This window comes from Brassica napus, chromosome C9, assembly GCF_020379485.1.
Source record: "Brassica napus cultivar Da-Ae chromosome C9, Da-Ae, whole genome shotgun sequence".
NCBI lineage: Eukaryota > Viridiplantae > Streptophyta > Magnoliopsida > Brassicales > Brassicaceae > Brassica > Brassica napus.
The window spans coordinates 3,715,681-3,739,579 of NC_063452.1; the positions used below are offsets into that span (position 1 = coordinate 3,715,681).

Here is a 23,899-nt window from a genome sequence, read left to right on the forward strand (position 1 = left end):
AGGTTATGTTTTCAAGTTTGCAGGCAATACAGTTTCATGGAAATCATGTCTACAATCAGTTGTTGCACTTTCAACCACAGAGGCCGAATACATGGCTATGAATGAAGCAGCTAAAGAAGCAATGTGGCTAAAAGAGATATGCGCAGAGCTAGGATTCAAACAACAGAGAATCAAACTCTACTGCGATTCTCAAAGTGCCCTAGCTCTAGCAAGAAATCCAGTCAATCACGAGAAGACTAAGCACATAGCTACCAAGTTCAACTTCATTCGAGACCTAGTGGAAGCAGGAGACATAGTTCTACACAAGATTCATACAAATGTTAATCCTGCAGATTTCCTAACGAAGACAGTACCTGGTCAGAAGTTCCAGCTTTGCTGTGAACTTTTGAATGTCCACTGATGAGATAGGAAGACGCTCCAGGTGACTATGGTTGTCTAAACTTCACCCTCGCAGATCACAAGTAACAAACGCATGTTAGTGAATACGAATGAGGAGTCAATTGATGGCCAAAAGTATCGTGACAAGAGATAGGAGATGTTACCTGGAGCAGAAGTAGAATCAAGAAGAGTCCTCGGTTCAGGTGGAGGAGTTCACCAAACAACACCAACCAGTCACGGGTTTGGTGTTAGGAATGTCGTCACCAACCATTTCTTCAAAGTGCTTTTCTAAACCACAACGAGCTACAAGAAACAAAAGCAGTTGTTGAGAAGTTCTGTTGATAAGAAGCAGGGAAGCAGCGCGTTTAGAGCTCACCGAGCTAAAGCAGAGTACTCAGATCAAGATACAGAATCATCAGGGTCGTACTAGGGCCGTCATACGTGAGGGTGCCTTGAAACGTCAGATGGAACAGATCAGAGTAGATCGAAAACACGCAGAGGGATGAGGACTTGTCAGTTCATACCTCGGTTCACAGAAGAGGTGGAGCGTGACAGTGGAGCTCGAGTAAGAGCCGGAATCATGTCGGAGAAGACATGCAAGACACAAGGAATTAAAGGATCAGTGAAATTCCCAAGAAAGCTCTCGACTTTCTTTACAGAAGACCCTAATCTCAAAGCTAAAATGGATGTCAGATGTACCTGGAGATAACAGAGGAGCAGAGGGACGTCGGTAAAATGGAGCTGATCGAGATCTCTCAGAAATCTGAGCCAAGACCATTTCTCTGGTGGAGGTTCGCGAGAAGAGAGACGGCGAGAGAGAGAGAGTAGAGACTGGTGTCTTTTTTTTTCGCAAGAAGACAAAAGAGACCAAGGCGTGAGGCTGTCGGCACGAGGATTCATCGAGGTGGGCCAGGATCGGGCCTTAACCAAGCTGGTGGAGATTTGTGAACATAGCTTGGGCTTCGACAAGACAGATGAGCCAGAAGCAATGCTGATGTGACTTGGGCCAAGAACACGCATGCCCACTCCAGCTGAAACACCTAGTCACATATAAACATAACGTGAGTATGTTGATTAGGTTAAGCCGTACAATACAAGAAGGTTGTTACATAGCAGACAGCAACAAGTATTCAGATCAAGGTGAAGTGCAAGGGGAAGGAGACAACAATACAAGATCAATAGCTTAGGCCTAAGTCTAGTTGATCTAAGGACTTTGTTGTATTCTCTTGTGAAGAGTATTTGATACTTGTGTAACAAACTATTTAGAACACTACTCTTGTGTTTCTAGAGTCTCTTTGATCTAGTGAAGTTTGGGAGCAGAAGTTCTCCCACGAGACGTACCGTGCCGAGGGCCGGGAACTCGTTAAATTGACTGTGTCATTGCTTTCAGTTTAAAACCTAGATCTAAGACTAACTTGGAACCTAAGTAACCTAAGCTAAATTCTCTTACGATCTATACATATTTATCATTAAAATTTTGAGGATTCGAGACTTGTTTCATCTCGACCGTCCAGTGACTAAACATTTTTTAGGAGATGTGTCAATTGATCCAAATTTTCTTTGTTACTTTTATTCATGAAAAAAAAACTGAGGAATTGTTACATAAATTAGATTATCGACTCTTATAATATATGTTAATAATGAAATTAATCCTTTTAAAATTTTCGGCTCTCGAACCGGCTCTCTTTTGATCCATGCATTCAAAATTAACATAAAGATCTTTATTCTTATTAGATGTTGGGCTTACTATTGGGCCTTTGCATCATTAAAACGTCGGTTAGAAAGAAAAAAAAAACCTAAATCGTTCGATCCAAACCGTTGATAACTCCTTTTCATCTCAGCCGTTAGATTCGGTAATCAGGTTCATCAAAATTCAATTTTTTTTTCAAAAGAGACGAAGAAGAAGCAGACGAACACAGAGGAGGAAGAAGAAGAGCTCTCCAGCTGAAAGCAGCAGCGAAATCTCTCTCTCTCCATTGATTTTTTTCACTGTGGATAACTCCGATCAGGACTTGGGCTCTCCGCGAAACCAATTGGCGCGTCGATTGGATTTCTCCGTCTCGGCGGCGGCGGAGATGGATTGTGAGAAGAATCATCCGCCGCATTCTCTTCTCGATTCGAATTCGTCTCGGGAAGATCATAAAAAAGAAGACTTGTTGCCTCCTCCGCCGCCGTCAGGTTCCGAGGAGCAAGTGGTGAAGTCGCTGAAACCGCCGGTTAGATCGGAACTCAGCACGCCGCCGCAGAGACCTCCGCTTAATGGGTTTGATCATGAGTCGGCCAAGTGTCGAGTGAGGTAAAAAAGTTTTCAACTTTGATTAGTTTTCGGCTTTGGGGGGGGGGGGGGGGGGGGGGGGAAGATCGTGCGGTGGAGTTAGTTAGGGTTATTTTGATTGTGTATGCAGCAAGCAAGAGCCTTTGACACCAAGTAAGCAGAAGCATTGCAACTGTAAAAATTCAAAATGCTTGAAGCTGTAAGTGTGCATTCTTCTGGATCATATAAAGCCTTTTTTTAGTTTGTGGTGGTGGTGGTGATGAAATGTAATCTGTTTACAGGTATTGTGAATGCTTTGCGTCGGGGTCGTATTGCAATGGCTGCAACTGTTTGAATTGTCAAAACAATTTGGAGAACGAGACCGCAAGACAAGAAGCCATCACCGGGACGTTGGAGCGTAATCCGGATGCCTTCAAGCCTAAGATTGCTGGTAGTCCTCTTGGAACCAACGATTTACAGGTGGGATCTTGTGAAGTTTATACACTTGACTACAGTTAGTTCGGTGATGGACTGCAAATCAAGCAGTTGATTATACATTTGAAAGGAATCAATATGATAATGGATTGAATCGATGTTTTTTTACTATTCTGTTTAAGCCAAAGAAAGTATTAAGATTAGGCATGGGCATTCGGATCCTCGGGTCTTGTCGGGTTTGGATCCTTCGGTTCTTAAATATTAGGACCCAATAGCAATAGCGTAATTTGGATTTGTTGGTCCGGGTTCGGGTCTAGTTGTCTAGGATTCGCCAATACCCTGCTATTTCGGGTTCTTCGGATCCGTATACAATACCCAGACCTAATTTTGATATATACATTTGGTGTAACTTATCTGAAAACGACTTGTAGGAAGATGTGCGGCAACTACTGATTCTGGGAAAGCACAGCAAAGGATGCCACTGCAAGAAATCAGGATGCCTCAAGAAGTACTGCGAGTGTTACCAGGCCAATGTCCTGTGTTCTGAGAATTGTAAATGTCAAGATTGCAAGAACTTTGAAGGAAGCCAAGAGAGGAACGCCCTTCTTTATGGACCAGAAACCTACACACAACAACAGCAGACGACCAACGCAGCTCTCAACCGCGCCGTCGCCACCTCTGGTTATCTAAACCCTCTTGAATCAAGAAAGAGAAAGAGCAAGGAAGCTTCACATTCAGCTGGAGGCTCATCTGCGTTTCCACACCTCATAAGGAATGGTGACACTTCTCTATTTTCAGTTCCTAACAACAGAGTGGTATCTGGATTTACCTCATGTTCTTACAGGTTGGTGATATCAACTCCTTCCTTTGTATGATACCGTCTTAAGGATTTATCTAACTGTCTACTTCTATAGGTCTTCTCTGTCAAATTCTATCCAGCCGCGTCATGTGAAAGACCTATGTGCGCTTCTGGTCACAAGATCGGTGGATGTAGCAAATAAAAGGAGGAAAAATGAGAAAGACTCTTCACTTGATCCAGCACTGATAGATGCTAATGAGACCAATGACTCTCCAGATTGTGTCCTTGACTCTACTAGAATGGACGAGAAGCCGTTATCTCCAGCAACACGTGCATTGATGTGTGATGATGAGGATGTGATCATATCAGAGAAAGAGACATCTGCCGCCCGAGTGAAAACAAGCCAAGAGAAAGAAGACGCAGACACAAGCTCGGAGAGTTTCGTAGAACAAGAAAGACAGATCTTGTCCAGCTTCAGGGACTTTCTCATTCAGTTCTCAAACCGTGGGAACATAAAAGGTACGCTGATTTTCGCTTGAGAGACCGTATCTTTGTTCAAAAATTTAGAGCTTGGAGATGTGCTAATTTAAGACATTGGTTAAGCAGGAATGAATATCAAAACCAAGACAGATCAGAGTAGAAAGGAACCACCAGAAGATGAAGAGCAAAGGAATCAGCACTCAGGTTTAGGGTAATGCTTAGGGAACTTCTCGGATAAAAACTTTAGCGTCCAACTCTTTTTGACATGTTTTAAAAGTATCTATAGGAAGATCAGATTAGATTAATTATTGGGACTGTTAGATTAGTGCTAACTGCAAGGTACTATGTTTCATACATTGGCGTGAAGATTTTGAGTAAATAGTGTCTACTTGAATAAAATTGTTACCTAATTTGCAAATTGCAAGTTAAACATGTAACGTCCAAGGCACAAACGCATCGGAATCAGATGGAAAATCCATCAAAAAAATGTTTCGATTTAAATTTGTTATGGTCTTTGGCGTATTATCCGAAATCGGAAAACCGAATCGAGAAAAACAAAACCATAACCGGATCGAATTTTACGAAAAAATTCTGAACGGTTTTTATTTTTCTATTCTCTGAAGCCGAAATCCAAATCGTTTTTAATTCGGTTTCTTTCTAATTCAGTTATGTTTCGGATTTTACAAAAAGAAAAAAATAGAAAACCGACTTAAACCGACATCTGAACCGATCTGATCCGAAAAATATTCGGTTCATGTTTTAAATTTCCCAATCTGAATAACCCGAACCACAAACCTGAATGTCCACTGCTAATCGGTCATAGCAAATACCTGTCAGTTTATTCAGTGTTCTTTTTATTTACTAGCCATTTGATCTATGTTTGTTGTACAAAGATTATTTTTAAAAATCAAGAATTTGAAAGTGCGAAGGTTGATGTATATCAGTATATAGCTGATGATTATTCGGTTTCTTTCTAATTCAGTTATGTTTCGGATTTTACAAAAAAGAAAAAATAGAAAACCGACATTTGAACCGATCTGATCCGAAAAATATTCGGTTCATGTTCTAAATATCCCAATCTGAATAGCCCGAACCACAAACCTGAATGTCCACTGCTAATCAATCGGTCATAGCAAATAACTTTCAGTTTATTCAGTGTTTTTGTTTACTAGCCATTTGATCTTTGTTTGATTATTTTAAAAAATCAAGAGTTTGAAAGTGTGAAGGTTGATGTATATCAGTATATAGCTGATGATGACTATGATAGCAATCTGACAAAGAAAGATTTAAATACATCGACACCCCCCCCCCCCCCCCCCCCCCCCCCCCCCCCCCCCTCACATAGCCAGCAAGAAACGCATAAATATTAAACTATACGTGGTTTATGAAAAGTGGTTGAATACTTTTTTTATGTTCGTTACGACTTACGAGCAGAGCATTTAGCATACTTGTGTAGGTTTCTGCCTTTTAACCTTACCGCATGTTACTATGGTCAGGGCCGTGCTTCACATGTACTCCCTATGTTTTATTATGTATGTAATGCACAAAGATTAAGATTTCTTTAAAAAAAATATATAGCATTTGATATATAAATTAGTCATAGTTAAACCAATCATCAATAAGTTTATATTATTTGATTAGTCACACACTATACCTAATAAAAGTAAAAATTATATAGAATATACGAAAACTACTTATATTTTAAAACAAACTAATATCTTTTAAACTATTTATAATATCAAACGGAGGAAGCATCAGAAAAGATTCACAGCCCCAAAATATATAGACATCCCATCTTAGGGGCCCCATTTACATAAATATAGTATATCATATTGGTTAAAGATGCTAATTTTATATAACATCAACATGAGTTCAACACTCCAACGTTATTCTTTTAAAATAGCTTTTATTTTGTTGTCAAGATTCCAAAGCTGAGAAAAAATCTGTATCCCCAAACAGAAAATCTAAAGTCCAAAAAAAAAAAAAAATGAAAATGTCAATTAGTTTTATATGTTTGATCTTAGACATTTAGATACAGGATCCCTAAGAATAAATAAATAGTTACAACTTACATATAAAACTAATGAGCTGTTTACGTATAAAGTTAATTTTCCAAGTTTGTTTGCATGTCACATATTTTGGAACTGAAGCGTACTATTTGTTTTACTTTTGTTTTTTCTCCCGTAAATGCCCTTTTCACAGACGAGATGCGCTTTTCTGGTTAAAGTAAAAAGGAGAAAGTAATTGACTTTAAATGGAAAGTGACCGAACCAGAGGAGGGAAATAATTGACTTTCATACTTTTTGTATAATTAGTGTTTTATTTCACCCTTCCACTTTTATTTTGTTAATTTTTCATTGTCAAAATATATATAGCTAATGTATTTGATATAATTAATTATAACTTTGTATTTCTATATTTTAACATCCAATTTGATTTTTATTTTTAATATATCTGTGTTTATAGTCAACTAGTTTTGTGGTTACGTATATGTGATTGGTAGATGTGGACGCATAGAAAGTGGTCAAACAATATAAAAAAGTTTTTGGAACGACAGTAGTGGTGATAGTGTAGGTTGTGTAGATGTGGATCTAATGGTCAGAGGATATGGGATTCGAAAATGGGAGGTGTGGATGGAGTTGTTGTGGTCATGAATAACAGATGAAAGATGGTTAGGAGTGATGAGGTCATGGTGAAGATATTGTAGACTGTGGTCAGGAGTGGTGTGGTTATAGATAGGAGAGGGTGTCTAGTCGTTGATGTGGCCTGGAGAGCTGTGGATGTATACAAGTTGCTTATATAAAAGGGAGTGGTTTAACATCGATTGGACTAAATTGTAAGATTAAAATGTTTTGAGAAAATCGATTGGACCATTCTGCACATTTTAAAAGTCAAGATAAATTCATAAACACCTAAGATTTGGAAGACCAGATCTGCAAATATGGAGAAACCACCATTGATGTGCTCCATCCTTCTTCTCTTTTGATATGGTTGATGATGACGGTTCCGGTAGTGACCACGACGGGAGAGCTGACCACGGAGAGGACGAGGCCACTCGGACAGATATAACGTGGTTTTGGTGGCTTCGAATCAATACCGGTTTTGTACCACTGCGAAGAAGCTTGAGCCACAACGGTGATGCTGAAGACGAACTCAATAGAGAGGATAGATTACGCATTTCGATGTTCCAAATCTACAATAGAAACAAGGAGATGTAGGTGAATTGAAAGGGTGAAGGATGTTGAGATCTGCGATTATTGGTCTGCTCGTTGAGAAAAACCAAATCGTTGATGTTTAGGGTAGAATAGAAAGAGAAAGTGGAGTCAGGATAGAGAAAGAGAGAGTGGGTCACCATAGAGAGAAAGAGAGATACCTAAACTAATTCTAGTTTTGAGGGTAAATTAGACATTGTCAAACAAGAAAGCATGTGACATGGAAAAAGTATGTGTAAGTAATATTGACTTGAGAAAAAGTATGCGTAAATTTTTCAAAACTAATTGACATTTTCATTTTTTTTTTGTTTTGGGACTTTAGATTTTCTGTTTGGGACACAGATTCTTTCTCAGTTTTTGGCTGTAATTCTTTCTCAGTTTTCAAAACTCGACAACAAAATAAAAGTTATTCCAAAAGAATAACGTTGGAGTGATGAACTCAGGTTGATGTTATGTAAAATTAGCATCTCTTACCAATATGATACACTATATTTATGTAAATGGGGCCCCTAAAATGTCTATATTGGATCTCGAAGCAGGTGGCACAGATTGTTGTGCACGTGCATGCCGTTGACATAAAAAACATAGTATCAAAACACAATACGGAATCTGTTACCCACCGATCACCAGAGCGATGGAAACTCCGAGTAACGAAGCCGTTGGCTTTAGATCGGAGTTTCTCCGTGTTCTTCGTAGTCGACGATCACCAGAAGGTTTGTTCTTGGTGGTTTTATTATTATTTTCTGCTATTTAATCAAAAACATTTCTACTTGATTACTTCTCTCTGTTTTACTATAATAACACGATTCTGATACATGTAAGGTTAATTTACAATCTCATAATCTATGATTATCTTCCTTTAACTGTTAGATTAACCTTGAATTAAATCTGGATACAGTTTACTTCTAATATTTTTATTTGTTTTTAATATTAGTTTGCATGTTTAATGCTTGGGAACATTTTCAGTTCCATTGGTAGCTGAGTGTACAAAGCCAGTGGAAGATCCTGTGTTTCAAAATGATGTTCCATCTACGGAAGTGAGATATTGCATATATTTTTCTGCAGATTTTTTTATTAAATATACTTTCATTTATTTATTTGATTTGTGGTTTTTTTGTTCATTACCAAACCAGGCACTAGAGTCTTGTCCGAAGAAAAATATTAATAACTTGAAAGAGATGCTTAAAGAGGAAAACCTTCATCTGCACACTGAGGTAATGTTTTATTACAACTCTGTTTTTCAACAAATTTTCTGACTTTTTCTGATGTCCTAAGATGTTTATGTAATGGATCAAGGCTGCAGAGCAAGGAAGACTGCCTTTGCTTATCTTAAGCTTGAAAGAGAATAGTGAAGAAAGAAGACCAGCGATTGTGTTTATGCATGGCACCAACACAAACAAAGAGTGGTTAAGGCCATGGCTTGAAGTAAAATAAAACATCTCAGCTTATACTCTTGAACTCTCCTAAAATCAATAGGTTCCTCTGTTGAACACAACTTAATTGATTGCTTTTCTTGTTAAGGCATATGCTTCACGTGGATATGTAGCCATTGGCTTAGACTCTCGCTACCATGGAGAAAGAGCTGGCACCAAAACTGCCTATAGAGATGTAAAAATCTTTGTTTATGGATCATTAACTATTGATCTTTTCTTTAGTCTTTTTGAGCTCTGACTTACAGTGGTTTTGGTGTAAATCTCAATGCAGGCTCTTATTTCATCTTGGAAAAATGGAGACACAATGCCTTTTATCTTTGATACTGTAAAAACACTGCCTCTACTTTAGATTGTAAGACTTTATTATCGCATTTATCGATCTTTTCTTTGTTTTTCAGGTCTGGGATCTGATCAAACTAGCTGAATATCTTACTCAGAGAGAAGATATAGACCCTAAAAGGATAGGAATCACCGGTATCTCACTAGGAGGTCAGTCATAGAACAAATTGAGTACTATGATTTGTAGCTTTTTAACATATACTAACTTTGTTCATTGGGAAAGCAAATACAGGGATGCATGCTTGGTTTGCTGCTGCAGCTGACACTCGCTATTCCGTGACTGTACCTTTAATTGGTGTTCAGGTGAAACATAACAACTACAAAAACCTGTAACTGACTTGTATGAGGATTGTTTCCTTGTTTTAGAAGACTATTCCAAGTTTCTAAAGTTGTGCTGTTGAGCAGGGTTTTAGATGGGCAATAGATAATGATGAGTGGGAAGCAAGAGTCAACAGTATTAAGCCTTTATTTGAAGGTCAAACTTTTTGAATAAACACAAAATATGAATCAAGATTCTAATTCCTTTAATGGTTACAGAAGCAAGGATTGATATGGGAAAGAGCGAGATCGACAAAGAAGTGGTTGAGAAGGTAAAGAAAGCATGACAGTGACTATGAGCTAACTCGAGTTGATTGGTTTGTAATTGTATTTATTGACTCTCAACAGGTGTGGAACAGAATAGCTCCTGGCCTAGCCTCTCAGTTTGATTCTCCTTACTCGTTACCAGTGACTGCTCCACGGCCTCTTTACCTCCTTAACGGCGCTAAGGATCCTCGCTGTCCTCTTGGTGGACTAGTTGTTCCTTTAGAAAGAGCTCAAAAGGCTTACGAGGAAACTGCTTCTCCTGGAAACTTCAAGGTTTATCCATCACTGATCTAAATCATTTAGTTCTAATGCATCTGAAAAGGGTTTTGGTGTTTGAGGGTTTTGGTGTTTGATTTGAGAGAGCAGTTTGTAGCAGAAGATGGAGTTGGACACGAAGTAACAAGCTTTATGATCAAAGAAACATCAGATTGGTTTGACAAGTTCCTTAAACAAGGAAACATTACTTCTTACTAAAACTGTAATACAATTATTGTAAACCAATAAGCTCATATTTAATAAGAAGGAAACATCTTCTTTGTAACCTTACATGTGAATCTTTTAATAATGTAAGCAAAAGAAAAGCACGAGAGGATGATCATCCTTTCTTAGGCATAGCGGCGAGGCGTGTGTACATGCGTGCCATTGAATTGAACCCTCTCACATCCCCAGATCTTAGTAGGTTTCCTATATCAGTAGCAACGCACAAAGATCAAATCAGATATGAAGTTATCAGAGGATTTTGGGGACTATAGACGAAATAATAAAAATTTCAATAGTTTAGGGGATTAATTTTCCTTTTTACAAATTTAAGAACCTAAGTATATATATATATATTAAAAATTTGGGGGCTTGAGGCTAATGTTTCATCCGGTTTGGCCCAGAACAGGCCCTGGAAGTTATAAAAGCACTTTGCATTGTACCTGAGTCACAGTTAAGAGGACTGTCCGCCTCAGGATGAGCCATCAAAGCTATGATGGCTCTACACACTGACTGAAGCGTCCAGGCAGGGCTCCACGCGTTCTTCAATATGTCAAGACATATCTCCCCTGTCTACACAACACAAAACATTACAAGATTCGTTCATTCATTCACATGAATGTGTTCCTCTTACCTTGAAATGCACATTGGGATGGAATATTTTAGTCAAGAACCGAACTTGAGGAGGCTGCAGAGGATAATTTTCAGGAACAGCAAAGGCAAGCTGGAACACTCCGCCTTCATAAGGAGTCTCTGATGGTCCCTAACCTCACACACACAAAAAAACAAAGAGCGTATTTAAAAAAAAAAAAAAAAAAAAAAAAGCTTTGATCTTGTTTCAAGACAATACCTTGATAAGTGCAGTCCATTTGAATATGTTGGTCTCGTCACACACGAGTTGAATGTCAGGATCAGCTAATTTCTCTCGTTGAACCTCTTTGTACTCCTTGAACAGTCTTGCTCGTGATTGCTAATTACAATAAAAGCCCAAAGCTTTTTCATTACACAACAAAGGTCTCGATATTGACATAGCTTGGTAAATAATATGAACAGAAAAAAAAAAGGTGAAACCTGCATCTCTGATTGATGCTCTGCTGCACAAATTCGCCAACTGCAAAATCAGATTGATCCATGAAAACATTGTAAAGATCAGATTTTTCACCAAAACCCATGAAACTAGAGATTCTACTTCACTGGAATCGAGATCAGGAAATGATTTCGATTCTAATCTTATCTTCTACAAGAACGAGAGGCTTAGGCTTATCAATCTCTCTGCTTTGAGATCAAATGGAGTAGACAACGAGTCATAGAAAGGAATATCAATGAAGCTTTACCTGGAAGTATGAGAGAGAGAGAGAGAGAAAGTGGAAGATAACGGAGAAGAAACAACGAAGAACAATGAAGAAAGCTTCGATGGTTGGGCAAATATAAACCGGTCTGCTTTAATCCGGTTTAAATAAAATATTGGTTCGGTTTGGGTTGAGATTTAAGAGATTTTGGATTTTTGGTTTAAATAATTTCAGTTTTATATATATTCAAATCGGTATCAATTATTTATATTTCAAATATTTATTTCGTAAACAAATTTAATTTTGAGTCAAATTCTTTAAAAAAAATTCATGTTATTCAAATTTTTAGGTTATTTGTTAAATTCGATTAACATTTTGGATATTGTAAAATATTTTATCAAAAAAATTGGATTCTTTTTTTACAATTTGAATCAGATAAGTTTAACTACCAATTCGTTTACAGCAGAATACTATCACAGATTTGTAATGTACAATAGATTTTATAAGATCATTATGTTGTAATGTACATATGGTAAGAGTTCTCACAGTATCGACTCTCTTAAACAGAAGATTTAGGTAGTGAAAATACAAATCTCCAGCTTCAGACAAAGCCAGTTTTGTCCCTTTTCAGTTCAAGAACACTGTACAAGACTGCACAAACTGCCCACTGATCCCAAACTGCGCCTGCGACTGCTTCTGGCATATAATCGGTGGCACTCGAGCTCCGAGTTTACAAGCAGAAAGATTCACAGCTTTCGCGGTCGGAACCTCCCGTTTCCCGACAGGAATCTGCAACAGACTAAACCCCCCTGACGACGCCTGTTTCTGGTAAAGCTTCTCCAACTTCTCGATATCTCTACACTTCAACGCCTCGATCGCTTTGTTCGACTCATCCCCGAGCCCCGCGACGCGCCACGCTTCAGCCAACAGCACGAAGGTAGAGTTCTCAGGCTTCACGCCAAACCCTTTCATCATCTGCAAAACCTCTTCGGCTTTCCACGGCTGCTTGGCTTCCAAGTAACCCCACATCAGCGTCTCGAAGGTCTTTATATTCGGCGAGACGCCGAACTCGCACATCTTGTTGAATACCCTCATCGCGTCTTCCATGCTTCCGATGCCGCACCATCCGCTGATCACCGTGGTGAAGATCACGACGTTGGGGCGGGACTCGACCATGGTCTCGAGGATCTCCTCGGCTTTTTGGGGCTCTTTGGCTCTGATGTAGCCTTTGGCTAGAATGCTGTAAGCGTGTGCGTCTGGTTTGACTCCTGCTTTGACCATTTCTTCGAAGACCTGTGCGGCTTTCTCCATGTATCCAGCTGAGCTCCAAGCGTTCATTACAGTGCTGTAGGTGATTACATCTGCCTTCACCTTACACTCCTTCATCAAGGTAAGAACCTGCAACTTTCATACTTATTACTAGGCATCTGCACATTATCCAGAACCTAGCTAAAATAACAAAACCAAAAACTGAACCGAATTTCATAAATAGATCCTATACCTTTGGAACAGACAAACTGAAACGAACCGGAACTGAGAAAAAAATGTGACCCAAATTTTTAAAATACAATACACCTAAAAATACTAACTAACCCAATATTCTAAAATACATTTATAAACCAAATTATCCGAAAACCCGAATTATTCTATATTTAACCTGAAAAACTCGAATTATCTAACTTTCTACCCATATTATCTAAAATTACCCGAAAACCGGAACCGAAATGGACCCGAAATCTGTCGGATATTATCCGTGAAATAGAATGAATAAATTGAGTTATTGATCTCTCAGTAAACTGTTTATTCATACATAGATGATGTCCTAAGTAGATAAGGACTTGGAGAAGATAAATAAATACTAAACACATTCAAGATAGAAATAGGAAAGTATCATATTCTAAGTAGTAGTTATCACATTAATCCGGTTTTCAACTTTGCTACCCAAATCAAAACCAAAAACCAAAATAACCGAACCGAAACCGAACCGACTTTTATAAATAACCGAATGAAACCTAAATCTCCAGAACCGCAAAACCAAAATACTATAACAGAAACCGAACCTGACCAACAGTGCCTACTTATTACCTACTCAACCTGACCAAACTCACAATAATGAAACTAAAATCAACAGTGTTGAGTTACCTCATCGATGCCATCACGGTCCATGACCTCAACGAAGCCTTTGATCAACGAATTAAAGACAACAAGATTCGCTTCGACTCCCATCTTCTTCATCCTCCTCACAAACCTCAAACCGTCTCTCACCCTCCCTTCTCTGCAATACCCTCCCACCACAATCCCACACGTCCTCCCATTCGGCCTCCCCATCTTCTCAACCACCTCTCTCTCAGCTCTCTCCGTCTCTCCTTTCTGCACATAACAAGTCGCAATCGTGTTATACGTCACCGTATCCGCCTCAACCCCACACTCCTCCATCTTATCCACCACTCTCCACGCCTCCTCCACCTTCTTCTTCTTGCACCAAGCTTGCACCAGCACATTAAACGTCCTTACATTAGGCCTCACATCGACGCTGTCCTCCTCCAGCATAAGCTCCAGCAGCTCGGAGGATCTCTCGGGCCGCCCCGCGATCCCATACCCTTTGATCAAAGTGTTGTACGTGCTCGTGGTCGGGTTCAGACCAAGCCCCTTCATCTTCAGCAGCGCTTGAACGGCTTCTTCGACGTTACCGGACTCGGAGTAAGCGTTGATCACCGCGTTGAAGAAGATGGAGTCAGGCTTAGTCCCGCTCTGTTCGACCTCGGAGACTATAGAGGTTATGGAGCCGTACTGCTTTTGGACCGTCATTGCGGCTAAGAGAGTTGTGTAAGTGATCAAAGACGGTCTGTGTCCTGTCTCTGACAAGGATTTGAAAAGGGTCTGCGCCTCGTGTGGACGTCCGCGTTCTATTAGAATGTTCATCAGCTTCGTTCTTGACCTCACTGTCCTGCAACTGCTTCCTTCATTACATGACTTGCAGCGATGATACTGATGCTCTCCTCCTTTGTTAACTGTAGTCTGCAAAAAGAGTTCAAAAGTAAAACTTTCTGCTCACCAGACCAAAACCAAGAGTTTAGAATAAGACAAAACTAAAAGAACTCAGATCAAGTAACTCAGATTCTTACCTTAACAAGTGCTGATCTTTGTGCTTCAGACATAACGGGAGATTTGTTCTCGAAATCTCCCATGTTTTGTCGGAAAAGCAAGAGAGATAGAGAGGCTCAATGTACACAGAAAAAAGGAATTTTTTTTTTTTTTTATTAATTAATTCTGATGAGGAAGACAACGAAACTAGATAAGGAAGACAATGGAATTTTGGGAATTTTTGTTTTCCGTCCACATATTTTTTTGTTGTATTTTATCGTTTTTAATAAATCATAAATAATAACTTTCAGAATCTCTTTTACCGGTTTATAAATTAATGAGCCCAAAAGGCCCAGCCCAGTAAAATTTAAACAGTGAAAAGTGAAGCCCATCATGACGTTCGTCACTGAAAACGTTAAACGGCAAGTTGGAATAATCCATTTCAAAGCAGTTAAGATATTCCATTCAAAATCATAAATGATATATCTTCTTGTTAGGAAAGCATTGACTTTTAATGCATCTCTAGAAATAAAGTTTCACTTTCTCAGTTTCCATATGATGTGTATATATTCAAGAACTTGCAAACCAGCATTGAATAAGTTTTACTTTCTCAATACCACTTATGTATGTTTTTGTCAAATTGGCAAGGGTTTCCATTACTTTATCCACACGACCATGAAGATCTATCTATTCCTGACTATACATCTTTTTAATACTGATGTTTCTTGTATTGACATTTTCAGCATCACATAGCATTTTTGAGTTGAGTATAGTCGAATATATCAGACTTTAGTATATTGAATATATTAGTGTACATGTCATCAAGCGGGGATAGCTCAGTTGGGAGAGCGTCAGACTGAAGATCTGAAGGTCGCGTGTTCGATCCACGCTCACCGCATGTTCTATATTTTTTGTTTTTAAAAATGTACATGTAAGTTAACAGTACTATATCCCGTAAAACATGGCAATTAACCACTTCAATCTCTCTAAACAAAAATGTATCCCTTTTAATTTTTAATTAAAAACTAGCTTTTGATCCGCGTTCATATTGTTAACTTTTAACAATTTCACGAAGATAATTGTTTATGTTTGTGTTTTTGTTATATATATATAATTTTTGACAACGCTGTGTCATGTTCGATGTGTTTGGCTTCCATTTATAAACTATGAAATTGTGTTTATATTTTATTGTGTTTTTATTCATTCTACTAGGTAAAGTAAAAATTGAAGTGCGAAGCATAAAAAGTATATTTAGGTTTTATAACATTATAATATTAATATTCAGATTTAAAGTTGAACATTCTTAATAAAATTTTAGATTGATATATTTTTAAAACAAATACATTATTTATAGAGAATCATTAATAATAGTGATTGCAAGTTACAAAAAACAACATAGAAAAATAAATACACATTTTTGCTAATTTTATTAAGTAAGCCTAATTTAAATTAAACAATTGGGCAATTTTGTTATCATGAAAAATTAGGTACTTGATAACTTTACAATAGTAGATCGTCGTGGACATTAAACATGAATCAAAGTCCATGAATGTTTTTCGGGACAGAAAAATAAAATTTCAACGGCTAATAAAAAAAATAAAGTTTTGAGGTTTGGAATGAAAAAAGCATAATTAGTTTAGATTTTGTACTCAGATAAAATCTAATGGTATCTTTATTATACTAACTTACATAACAAAGTATTTTACAGAAATTATATATCGGCTAAACCATAAAATCACTATTATTGTATCTTAGATTAATATACACTGTGTTCGTATGCATAATCAAAACCGATGTAAAAATGTTAATTTGACTATATATCTGACCTTTGTGTACATATTATTGATTAGATCATTGTTTTGGTATGAAGAAACACTATCAAATCTAAGATACAATTTTTTTTTTTTTTTAACTTATCATTAATCATTTGATTTGTAATGGATTAACTAATTTATAAAACTACTTGTCATAGGTTTTCTCGGTTTTGGTTTTGGAATAATATAAATAGTGATAGTGATTATGATATGGCCACGTATAGTAAGTCCACAAAAATATAATACTACTAGTGTTATGTCCCGTACGGGCACAAAAATTAATATTACGCATATCTTACGAAACTTGAGTTTATGTAACTGATGAGATCCTCAAACAAAATTTCCTTCCTGATAAACTGTGTTGGATCTGATCCATTAAAAATGATTTGGATTATCTAGTCTAGTGTTGCGTCAGAAAAATTCACTCGTACTTGTGTGGACATAGTTTTGACTATCTCCTACCAACTGCACCAGTTAGTCTAGTGTTGCGTCAGAAAAATTCACTCGCGCTAGTGTTATATTTTTTTTTGCGTCAATGGTTAAAACAAACAGATTTGGTTCACAATCTATACCTCATATATTGTATTGCACATAATTCATTTCATTTGTTGCAGAGAAATATGATGGAGCAATATATGAAAAAGTAGCAATAGCAGAAAATAGAGAAAACGGAAAATTAAAGAAAAAACAGTTATAGAAGATGAAACAGTTTGAAGTCATGTTATGATTTGAGAGAGTGACGATTTGATAGTGATTTTTGTAACTTTTTCATCTTCTATAACTGAGTTTTTTTCTTTATTTCTCTCTCTATCGTTTCTTATTCTTGATAATGTTTCCCAGCTTTTAAATATTCAACAAAAATCAGTATAGGTTTTTGAGTACTCTATTCATATTCCTTTTGTTTGGTTTATCCCTAGATTTAGGGGGTGTTATTGGTTTGGGAACTTTAATGGAATTGATTATAACTGTAATTAGGATTCTACTAATAGATATGAGTGGAGTCCGTAAATGATGAGTAGGATTTAAATAGAATTGTTTGGAATACATTTTGATTTCTGTTAAGGATTTTATTGGAGTTCATTTCCAAATCAACAATAAAAAAACTCAAAGATTTATTTTTAAAATATCTTTTGCAAATAAATAAAACTAAGTAGTTGTTATAAAAAAGACCTAAGTAGTTGCATCTTTCCACATTTCTTCAGCCATTGCTTCTCTCAAGATATTAGCACTTTCTCTTTCTTGATCTTGTGTCTCCAAAATTTCTTCAACATTTTCAGAATCATCTCTTGCATTGTTGCCTTCCATATTTTCTTCACTGGTAGCTTGATTGGGAACTTCAACAGGAAACACATCTGAGCAACAATGCTTGCGAAGAAAATTATGTAAAGCTACACAAGCCAGTACCAATTCTGCTTGTGTCTTGAAAGAAAATGGAGGAGCAGATTTAAATATTAGAAATCGTGATTTGAATATTCCAAATATTCTCTCAATCACGTTTCTCAAGGAGGCATGACGATGATTGAACAATTCATGTGGAGTTCCGGGATCACAACCTTGGCCAGTAAAGTCTTGAAGATGGTATTTAGTACTTCGAAAAGGAGCTAAAAATTTGCGTCTGTTAGCAAATCCACAATCAGCTAGATAAATTTTTCCTGAAATAGAATTAAAATAAAACTATTAGCTCGTCGTCTAATAAATAAAATATTTGCTTATTATTTACCATACAAAAAGTTACCATGTGGTACTTCAAATTTATTAGTTCTCTTCGTCAAAGCATCATATAATACTTTTGAATCATGAGCTGAGCCCTCCCATCCACTGAGAACGTATATGAATTCCATATCAAAATTGCAAACAGCCAAGACATTTTGTGATATTTGTCCTTTTCCATTGCGGTAGCTAGGAGCATCACATGTAGGTACTATAGCTGGTATATGAGTACCATCAATTGCTCATAAACAATCCTAAAATATATATGATATATTAGTTTTTTTTCGAATATAATAATAAAGAATAAAATAAATTAAATTAAAAATACACATACCTTAAAATAAGGATAAAATCTTGTACTTTCTCTGATTTTCGCAGGTACCGTGAGTTTGGGTTTGGCCATCAAACTTGGAGCAATTGTATTTATTGCCCTTAAGACTTTGTGGAAATTTATGCTTATTGCAAATTTCGACCTTTTAAAAGTATCTTTGGTGTGACAATACCTTGAATTTTGGCCGACGGTGACTAGAAAAGTGGCAACCATTTCTTCAACACAGATGAATCTCGTATCTTTCAGATGTGTTGTTTCTTTAATAAGGTCACATAGCGTGAGAAACACATCTGGATACATTCGATACAACTGTCGAAAATGTTGAGGGTCTTCTTGCAACACCTTCTGTATATAGTCGTATCCAATTCTTGTGATGGGCCGTCGAATTGGATATTCAATATAGCTTTTAAATTTGAAATATCGATGTGCAATCAATATTTGTGCCAATCCGGTCATTGTCACCAACAAATGCAACACTTTTGTTTCTAAATCTTCGTTTTTTTTTTTTTTTTTTTTTTTATTAGATTAAAAGATGGTTACAAGCAAAGCTATGAACTTAATCATACAATCTCAGCAACTGATTATAAAAGAAAAGGGAACACTAATGAACCAGAAACAATTAGATCATTCACTTGAGTTTAGAGATAAAGAAATAGCACTTCTATCCACTTGTCCCTCTATTTCCACGGCCTCGGTTTCCTTCGTCTTCTATTTGTTCTCTTATAATATCATTCTCTTCATCTTCATCTCTTGACCTGATGCAAGAAAAAATGAATATATTAAAATTTATGGACTCATATGATTATCTTAAACAACTAGTGATACTAAGATTATTAAATATGGACTAAGATAATGTTAGTGCTATCAAATATTATTTAATTCTTAAACTCCAATAAGAAAACGTTCATCTATTATTGAAAGAAAAAAAAACTATATAATTAAATCATGAAACATGCAATTATTGAAAGAAAAAAAACCTTAAAAACTAAGCAATTTGGAAAACAAAACATCATCTAACGTTCCTTCGTATCCACCCCATACGTTCTTCAATAGACATGTTGATGAACACATCTTTCATCCCCCACTTGTGAAGTTCCTTCAAAGTATCATACTGAACATCTTCATCCAAGCCAGAAACTTCTTTGATTGCTTCCCAGATATTATTCTTTTTTTTTCTCCACTTCTCTCAAGTTGGCTTCTCTTTGTTGTCTTTCTTCTCTTTGCTGAATCAAGCTAACAACCTGATTGCTTATCTCGATCATTTCATTAAAAGACTTCTCCATATGGCTACCATCCATGTTTGAGTTACTGGATTCTCCACCTTCGACACCTTTGGCTCTCTTTTTAGGGGGTGGCTTCTCTGATGGGCCTTTTGTGCTTCTTGGCAAAGTTGAATCCGAAAACCCTGATGCTTGAGATCCTTCTTTGTCTGGATATCCAAAAGATCTAGGATCTAATTCAGACGGTTCATCTTTAGCTCCAAAAGTTGGTGCATCGGTGTCTTCCCCTAAACCAATAGCATTTTTTCCGGTAGCTAATCCTTGCTCAAATATTAGCTGTAAGTCTTCATAATCTTCAAAATTTTCATCTCGCATACTCTTCTTAGTTGGATGTGCCTATGATATATATATATATATATATATATATATATATATATATATATATATATATATATATATATATATATACATATATATTATTAGTTTAAAAGCTTTGTAGTAGAAATATTCTAAGCTTTAAAATATAATATTACCTTTTCATAATCATCCCACACTTGGTTAGGAGCTGTAAACTTTTTAGATATAGGATCCCATCCAAATCCAGAACTGAGTCGGATAAGGTCTTGCATGCTATTATAGAGCTTTCTTAAACTCTTAAGTCTACTTAAATAATGCTTATGAGTTTTATGGCAACCAACTGTGGCATTCAAAATAGGTAGAATCTTTTTTTCCACAGTCATTTTGCTCATGCTCCCATTTTTGTCGCGCCACCCTTGCTTAATTCCGTCAATGAGAAGTCGAATCAACACTGTCGTTTCTCGAACATTCCAAAATTCATATGCTCCTTTCGCCTTTTCTTGTTGCGGATCTTCCGTCAAATTTCTAGTCAAATGGCAATATACTATGTTTATAGTTTATGAATATTCAATATATATTATATTAGAAATATTTATAGAAATACTATTATATAATTATTTTTTACGTATGTTAACGTGGAAGACTATTTGAGATATGGCCAAAAGATAAAAGAAATTCTCCAAAGACGTGTCAATGCTATTTGAGCTAGATCAATACGTTTCCTTTTTCATACAACTAATCAAGTCAAAGCTATAATATATCAAAGAAGTTGGGTTGAGGACAAGAGAGGGCTGGTGTTTTCATTGTAAGCTCGTACAGTGTTGTAATTCGCAAAACCTTTCACCTTCTCTATCTCATCATTAGCATGTATCTGTTAAGAGAAAAAGGGTAAGAGAAGAACCACAAGATGTGAAAATTGTAAAGTGGCATCTGCGTACTCTGTTACAGCAGTATCTCAGGCCAGGGAACTGTTTGCATACTCCACTGCCCTTTGCTTCATGTACTCAACTCTCTCCTTATCACCACCAGACATTATAAGGAAATTTGTTAGCTTTCATATGTTTCAACCTCAGTTTGAGTGAGACAATTAATGACTTCTACGTTGATATAGTGATCAATGGGAATGGGAACTACCTTAGCATTGGGTTTCAATTCTCTACTGTGCAGACGCGCCTGAAGGGATGATATTAGGGAATCAAGAGCTCTTAAAGCCAGAAACTTTCAATCTCAAAAGGAAGTTAAGAGCAAAAATACTGAGAAACAGAGCACACTGATAGAGTAGAATCCAAGATAACAACGAATTTGTTATTGGTGTTGCTAACCGTAAAGACCGAGGTATCAGCTAGTCAAGAGCTTTCGCTACTGAGATTGATTCAAAGCAGACGAGGTTCCAGCGGAAGGTTTGTAGGACTGTGAGGCCGAGGTGAACGGTGGAGGAGGAGAGAAACACCGAGTGGTTAGGGATTTGGCGAAAAGGAGGAGACGTCGGAGGCGAAGCGATTACAGTGGCGGTGAAGAACGGAGGAGAAAGAGAGGAAGCTATTTTTGGTTTCTTCGATAAATATTCGAAAGCCAGATAAAAAAGCTAGGATTTGCTTCCTCTTGTTTTTTTATTAAAAAGCTCATCAAAATCTTTTTTTTTTTGTCGACAGCTCATCAAAATCTATTATACCTAATTTCTCACGTAAATCTGTGGGATATTGAATAACAGGTGAAATTAATTCTTTTCAGATTCTAATTGATAAATCCTTAATCCAATAACAGTGGATTTTAAATCACTTTCTTCAAATCCACAATTGAATAACACTAGATTTCATTTCAGAGTTAGATTCCATCAAACTCTATTAAACTTCCCAATCCAATAAGAGATTAAGAATCTAAAATATGTTTTTGCCAAAGCCAATTTCTTCTCTTATGTTTTTGCCATATAATTTTAATTAAATATAATGTAGATCAAAATTTATGGAAGAAAAAAGCTTTTTGAAGTGGTGAAAACTAATTTGAACGTGGGATGAGATTAGATGAGATCTTTGAGAAAATATAGGATTTTAGATATTTGAAGTTGCAAAAAATGAAACTGACGTTAAGATTTTTTTCATTTTTCTTTTTGGTAAAACATTATCCATGTTTCAGAATTTTAGTGGGCAAGTGACTTGTGCTTTAGTATATAAGAGATTTGAAACCAAACCCACGACTTTTACGGTGATACGACTTTTATGGTGATGTCGTCAACGGAATGGGTTAGCGAATTTTTAGGTTAGGGAATGTATAAAGCTACCGTGTTTTGATCAGTGGCATAAAGTTTATAATTTTTAAGAAAAACTTAGGGGTATTTCCTATTTGTACTTCTATTTTAATAGTTTAGAAGATTCGTTTGATTGATTACGTGGTATCTAATCCAAAATAGTTCTGGATATGATTTTTTCAAACATGGTTCTAATTAATATGATATGTTATTGATTTTATAATGAGACTAGGTTAGAAATCTTTATATATAAAGTAAAGTTTGTTTCCCTCTTAGGCTGTTCACGTAAGACGCCACGTCATTAAATCAGCTCCTGACAGCGCGACACGTGTCGCGGGTATGAAACTCACCGTTTCATTTATTTTTGTTCAACGAGATATTTGGGCTTTTGTTGAAGTTTGGCTGTGTCTTAGGACCATAACAGAAACGCTGCGGTTTTTAGGGTTAGACATGTGTTTATCTTTGCCTCTCCAGAGCTCACGACGAGACGATTAAAGTTTTAAGATTGCTCTTTCATTTTCTTCTTCATGATACCAAATGATATCCGTTACAGAGTAATCCACTTAAAACCCTCCATCAACCCATCACCCTCCATTAATCTTCCAAGGCGGTGGAGATTCTGCTATAAAAAGGTGAGCTATCCTACTTTGAGAATTATCCTTTTATTCGTTCTAAACTAACCAACAAACTAATATTGTGAGCTATGGATAACATTTCAGTCTTCCTCTCCACCGTTTAGGTCCGGTTGCTCCGTTTCTAGAGGCCAGGAATGTCCGATGTGGTGATGCCTTCAAGCTCCACCACTTCGTTCATTGCTCACTAATACAGCACTGAAAATTATACTGGTCACAACTGATTTGAATGATCAGAGAAATGTAAGCAGCTTTCCATCTGCTCAAATACTACTTAGTTTTAAATTAAACTACCTCCAGCAACCCACTATTTCATGCTCTTTCTATGTCGGTGAAGAAGAAGGCAAAGGTTCTTAAAGTTATTTCTAAAAACTTCAACATATTCTCAAGAACAGGGTTTCACTACAAGAAAACAGCGGTATTCTGACGGACATTCCGACGGAAAATGAAATCCTCGGAATATACCGAGGAATTTCCGAGGAAACACAAAATTGGGGTTCCTCGGAATTTCCTTGGAATATACCGACGGAATTCCGAGGAAACCTCAGTCCGTCGGAATATTCCGAGGAAATTCCGAGGAACAATGTGTTCCTCGGAAAAAACCGATGAATTCCGAGGAAATATTATAGCCGTTGGAGAGCCGTTGGGGGATTTTACAAAATTCCGAGGAAATTCCGACGAACTAGCCTTTTCCGTCGGAATTCCGTCGGAATTTCCTCGGTATGTCGGCAGGATTTAATCTATATATACAAGCACTCCTCTTCCTCTTCATTCACTCCATATCTTCATCCTCCCTCTTACTCTATTTACACACGAATTTGATTC

General features: G+C 36.9%; 4 protein-coding genes, 1 long non-coding RNA gene, 1 other non-coding gene and 1 pseudogene across 7 annotated transcripts; 4 read left to right on the plus strand and 3 right to left on the minus strand.

Moving 5' to 3' along the window:
- The first annotated feature begins 880 nt into the window (after positions 1-880).
- Positions 881-4,745, plus strand: LOC106442586 (protein tesmin/TSO1-like CXC 7). Its single transcript, XM_048767090.1, has 7 exons — positions 881-1,066; positions 2,160-2,674; positions 2,784-2,852; positions 2,935-3,112; positions 3,499-3,911; positions 3,982-4,385; positions 4,473-4,745. Exons 1-7 carry the CDS (start codon positions 881-883, stop codon positions 4,559-4,561), a joined length of 1,854 nt encoding a protein of 617 aa, XP_048623047.1. The 3' UTR covers positions 4,562-4,745.
- A 3,319-nt stretch (positions 4,746-8,064) lies between these two features.
- LOC106440369 (putative hydrolase YtaP) lies at positions 8,065-10,456 on the plus strand. The gene is made up of 12 exons (XM_013882014.3): positions 8,065-8,271; positions 8,525-8,595; positions 8,692-8,772; positions 8,855-8,983; positions 9,080-9,166; positions 9,263-9,316; positions 9,390-9,480; positions 9,563-9,633; positions 9,736-9,805; positions 9,868-9,920; positions 9,997-10,188; positions 10,282-10,456. Exons 1-12 carry the CDS (start codon positions 8,193-8,195, stop codon positions 10,387-10,389), a joined length of 1,086 nt encoding a protein of 361 aa, XP_013737468.1. The 5' UTR covers positions 8,065-8,192; the 3' UTR covers positions 10,390-10,456.
- On the minus strand, positions 10,301-11,824 carry LOC106440372 (protein PEROXIN-4-like). Of its 2 annotated transcripts, none has more exons than XM_013882019.3 (6): positions 11,727-11,824; positions 11,464-11,503; positions 11,243-11,362; positions 11,027-11,155; positions 10,836-10,965; positions 10,301-10,599 (listed from the first exon to the last, which is right to left on the minus strand). In XM_013882019.3, exons 2-6 carry the CDS (start codon positions 11,467-11,469, stop codon positions 10,511-10,513), a joined length of 474 nt encoding a protein of 157 aa, XP_013737473.1. In that variant the 5' UTR covers positions 11,470-11,503; positions 11,727-11,824; the 3' UTR covers positions 10,301-10,510. The 2 variants fall into 2 exon arrangements, with proteins under 2 accessions (XP_013737473.1, XP_022565358.1); XM_022709637.2 differs by lacking the exon at positions 11,727-11,824 and adding an exon at positions 11,582-11,723.
- Positions 11,825-12,161: 337 nt separating this feature from the next.
- LOC106440370 (pentatricopeptide repeat-containing protein At5g25630) lies at positions 12,162-15,017 on the minus strand. Its single transcript, XM_048769737.1, has 3 exons — positions 14,807-15,017; positions 13,824-14,699; positions 12,162-13,079 (listed from the first exon to the last, which is right to left on the minus strand). Exons 1-3 carry the CDS (start codon positions 14,867-14,869, stop codon positions 12,309-12,311), a joined length of 1,710 nt encoding a protein of 569 aa, XP_048625694.1. The 5' UTR covers positions 14,870-15,017; the 3' UTR covers positions 12,162-12,308.
- Positions 15,018-15,590: 573 nt separating this feature from the next.
- On the plus strand, positions 15,591-15,663 carry TRNAF-GAA. The gene has a single exon. It is a non-coding gene; the product is annotated as a tRNA-Phe (tRNA).
- A 3,810-nt stretch (positions 15,664-19,473) lies between these two features.
- LOC106442590 lies at positions 19,474-20,601 on the minus strand (annotated as a pseudogene).
- A 363-nt stretch (positions 20,602-20,964) lies between these two features.
- Positions 20,965-21,727, plus strand: LOC125593298. Its single transcript, XR_007329219.1, has 2 exons — positions 20,965-21,197; positions 21,309-21,727. It is a non-coding gene; the product is annotated as an uncharacterized LOC125593298 (long non-coding RNA).
- Positions 21,728-23,899: the final 2,172 nt, after the last annotated feature.

What these genes read in the sequence shown, in the direction of transcription:
- LOC106440370 (XM_048769737.1), bottom strand. Translation starts at nt 14,869, where the DNA reads ATGGGAGATTTCGAGAACAAATCTCCCGTTATGTCTGAAGCACAAAGA. An exon ending in AAAGATCAGCACTTGTTAAG is followed by an intron (nt 14,700 to 14,806) that starts GTAAGAATCTGA and finishes CTCTTTTTGCAG; the next exon opens with ACTACAGTTAACAAAGGAGG. An exon ending in ACCGTGATGGCATCGATGAG is followed by an intron (nt 13,080 to 13,823) that starts GTAACTCAACAC and finishes TGAAAGTTGCAG; the next exon opens with GTTCTTACCTTGATGAAGGA.
- LOC106440372 (XM_013882019.3), bottom strand. An exon ending in AATGGACTGCACTTATCAAG is followed by an intron (nt 11,156 to 11,242) that starts GTATTGTCTTGA and finishes GTGTGAGGTTAG; the next exon opens with GGACCATCAGAGACTCCTTA. An exon ending in TCCTCTTAACTGTGACTCAG is followed by an intron (nt 10,600 to 10,835) that starts GTACAATGCAAA and finishes CTACTGATATAG; the next exon opens with GAAACCTACTAAGATCTGGG.
- LOC106442586 (XM_048767090.1), top strand. Translation starts at nt 881, where the DNA reads ATGAGGACTTGTCAGTTCATACCTCGGTTCACAGAAGAGGTGGAGCGT. An exon ending in TCGGCCAAGTGTCGAGTGAG is followed by an intron (nt 2,675 to 2,783) that starts GTAAAAAAGTTT and finishes TTGTGTATGCAG; the next exon opens with CAAGCAAGAGCCTTTGACAC. An exon ending in AAACCGTGGGAACATAAAAG is followed by an intron (nt 4,386 to 4,472) that starts GTACGCTGATTT and finishes TTGGTTAAGCAG; the next exon opens with GAATGAATATCAAAACCAAG.
- LOC106440369 (XM_013882014.3), top strand. Translation starts at nt 8,193, where the DNA reads ATGGAAACTCCGAGTAACGAAGCCGTTGGCTTTAGATCGGAGTTTCTC. An exon ending in CCAAAACTGCCTATAGAGAT is followed by an intron (nt 9,167 to 9,262) that starts GTAAAAATCTTT and finishes ATCTCAATGCAG; the next exon opens with GCTCTTATTTCATCTTGGAA. An exon ending in TGCCTTTTATCTTTGATACT is followed by an intron (nt 9,317 to 9,389) that starts GTAAAAACACTG and finishes TTTGTTTTTCAG; the next exon opens with GTCTGGGATCTGATCAAACT.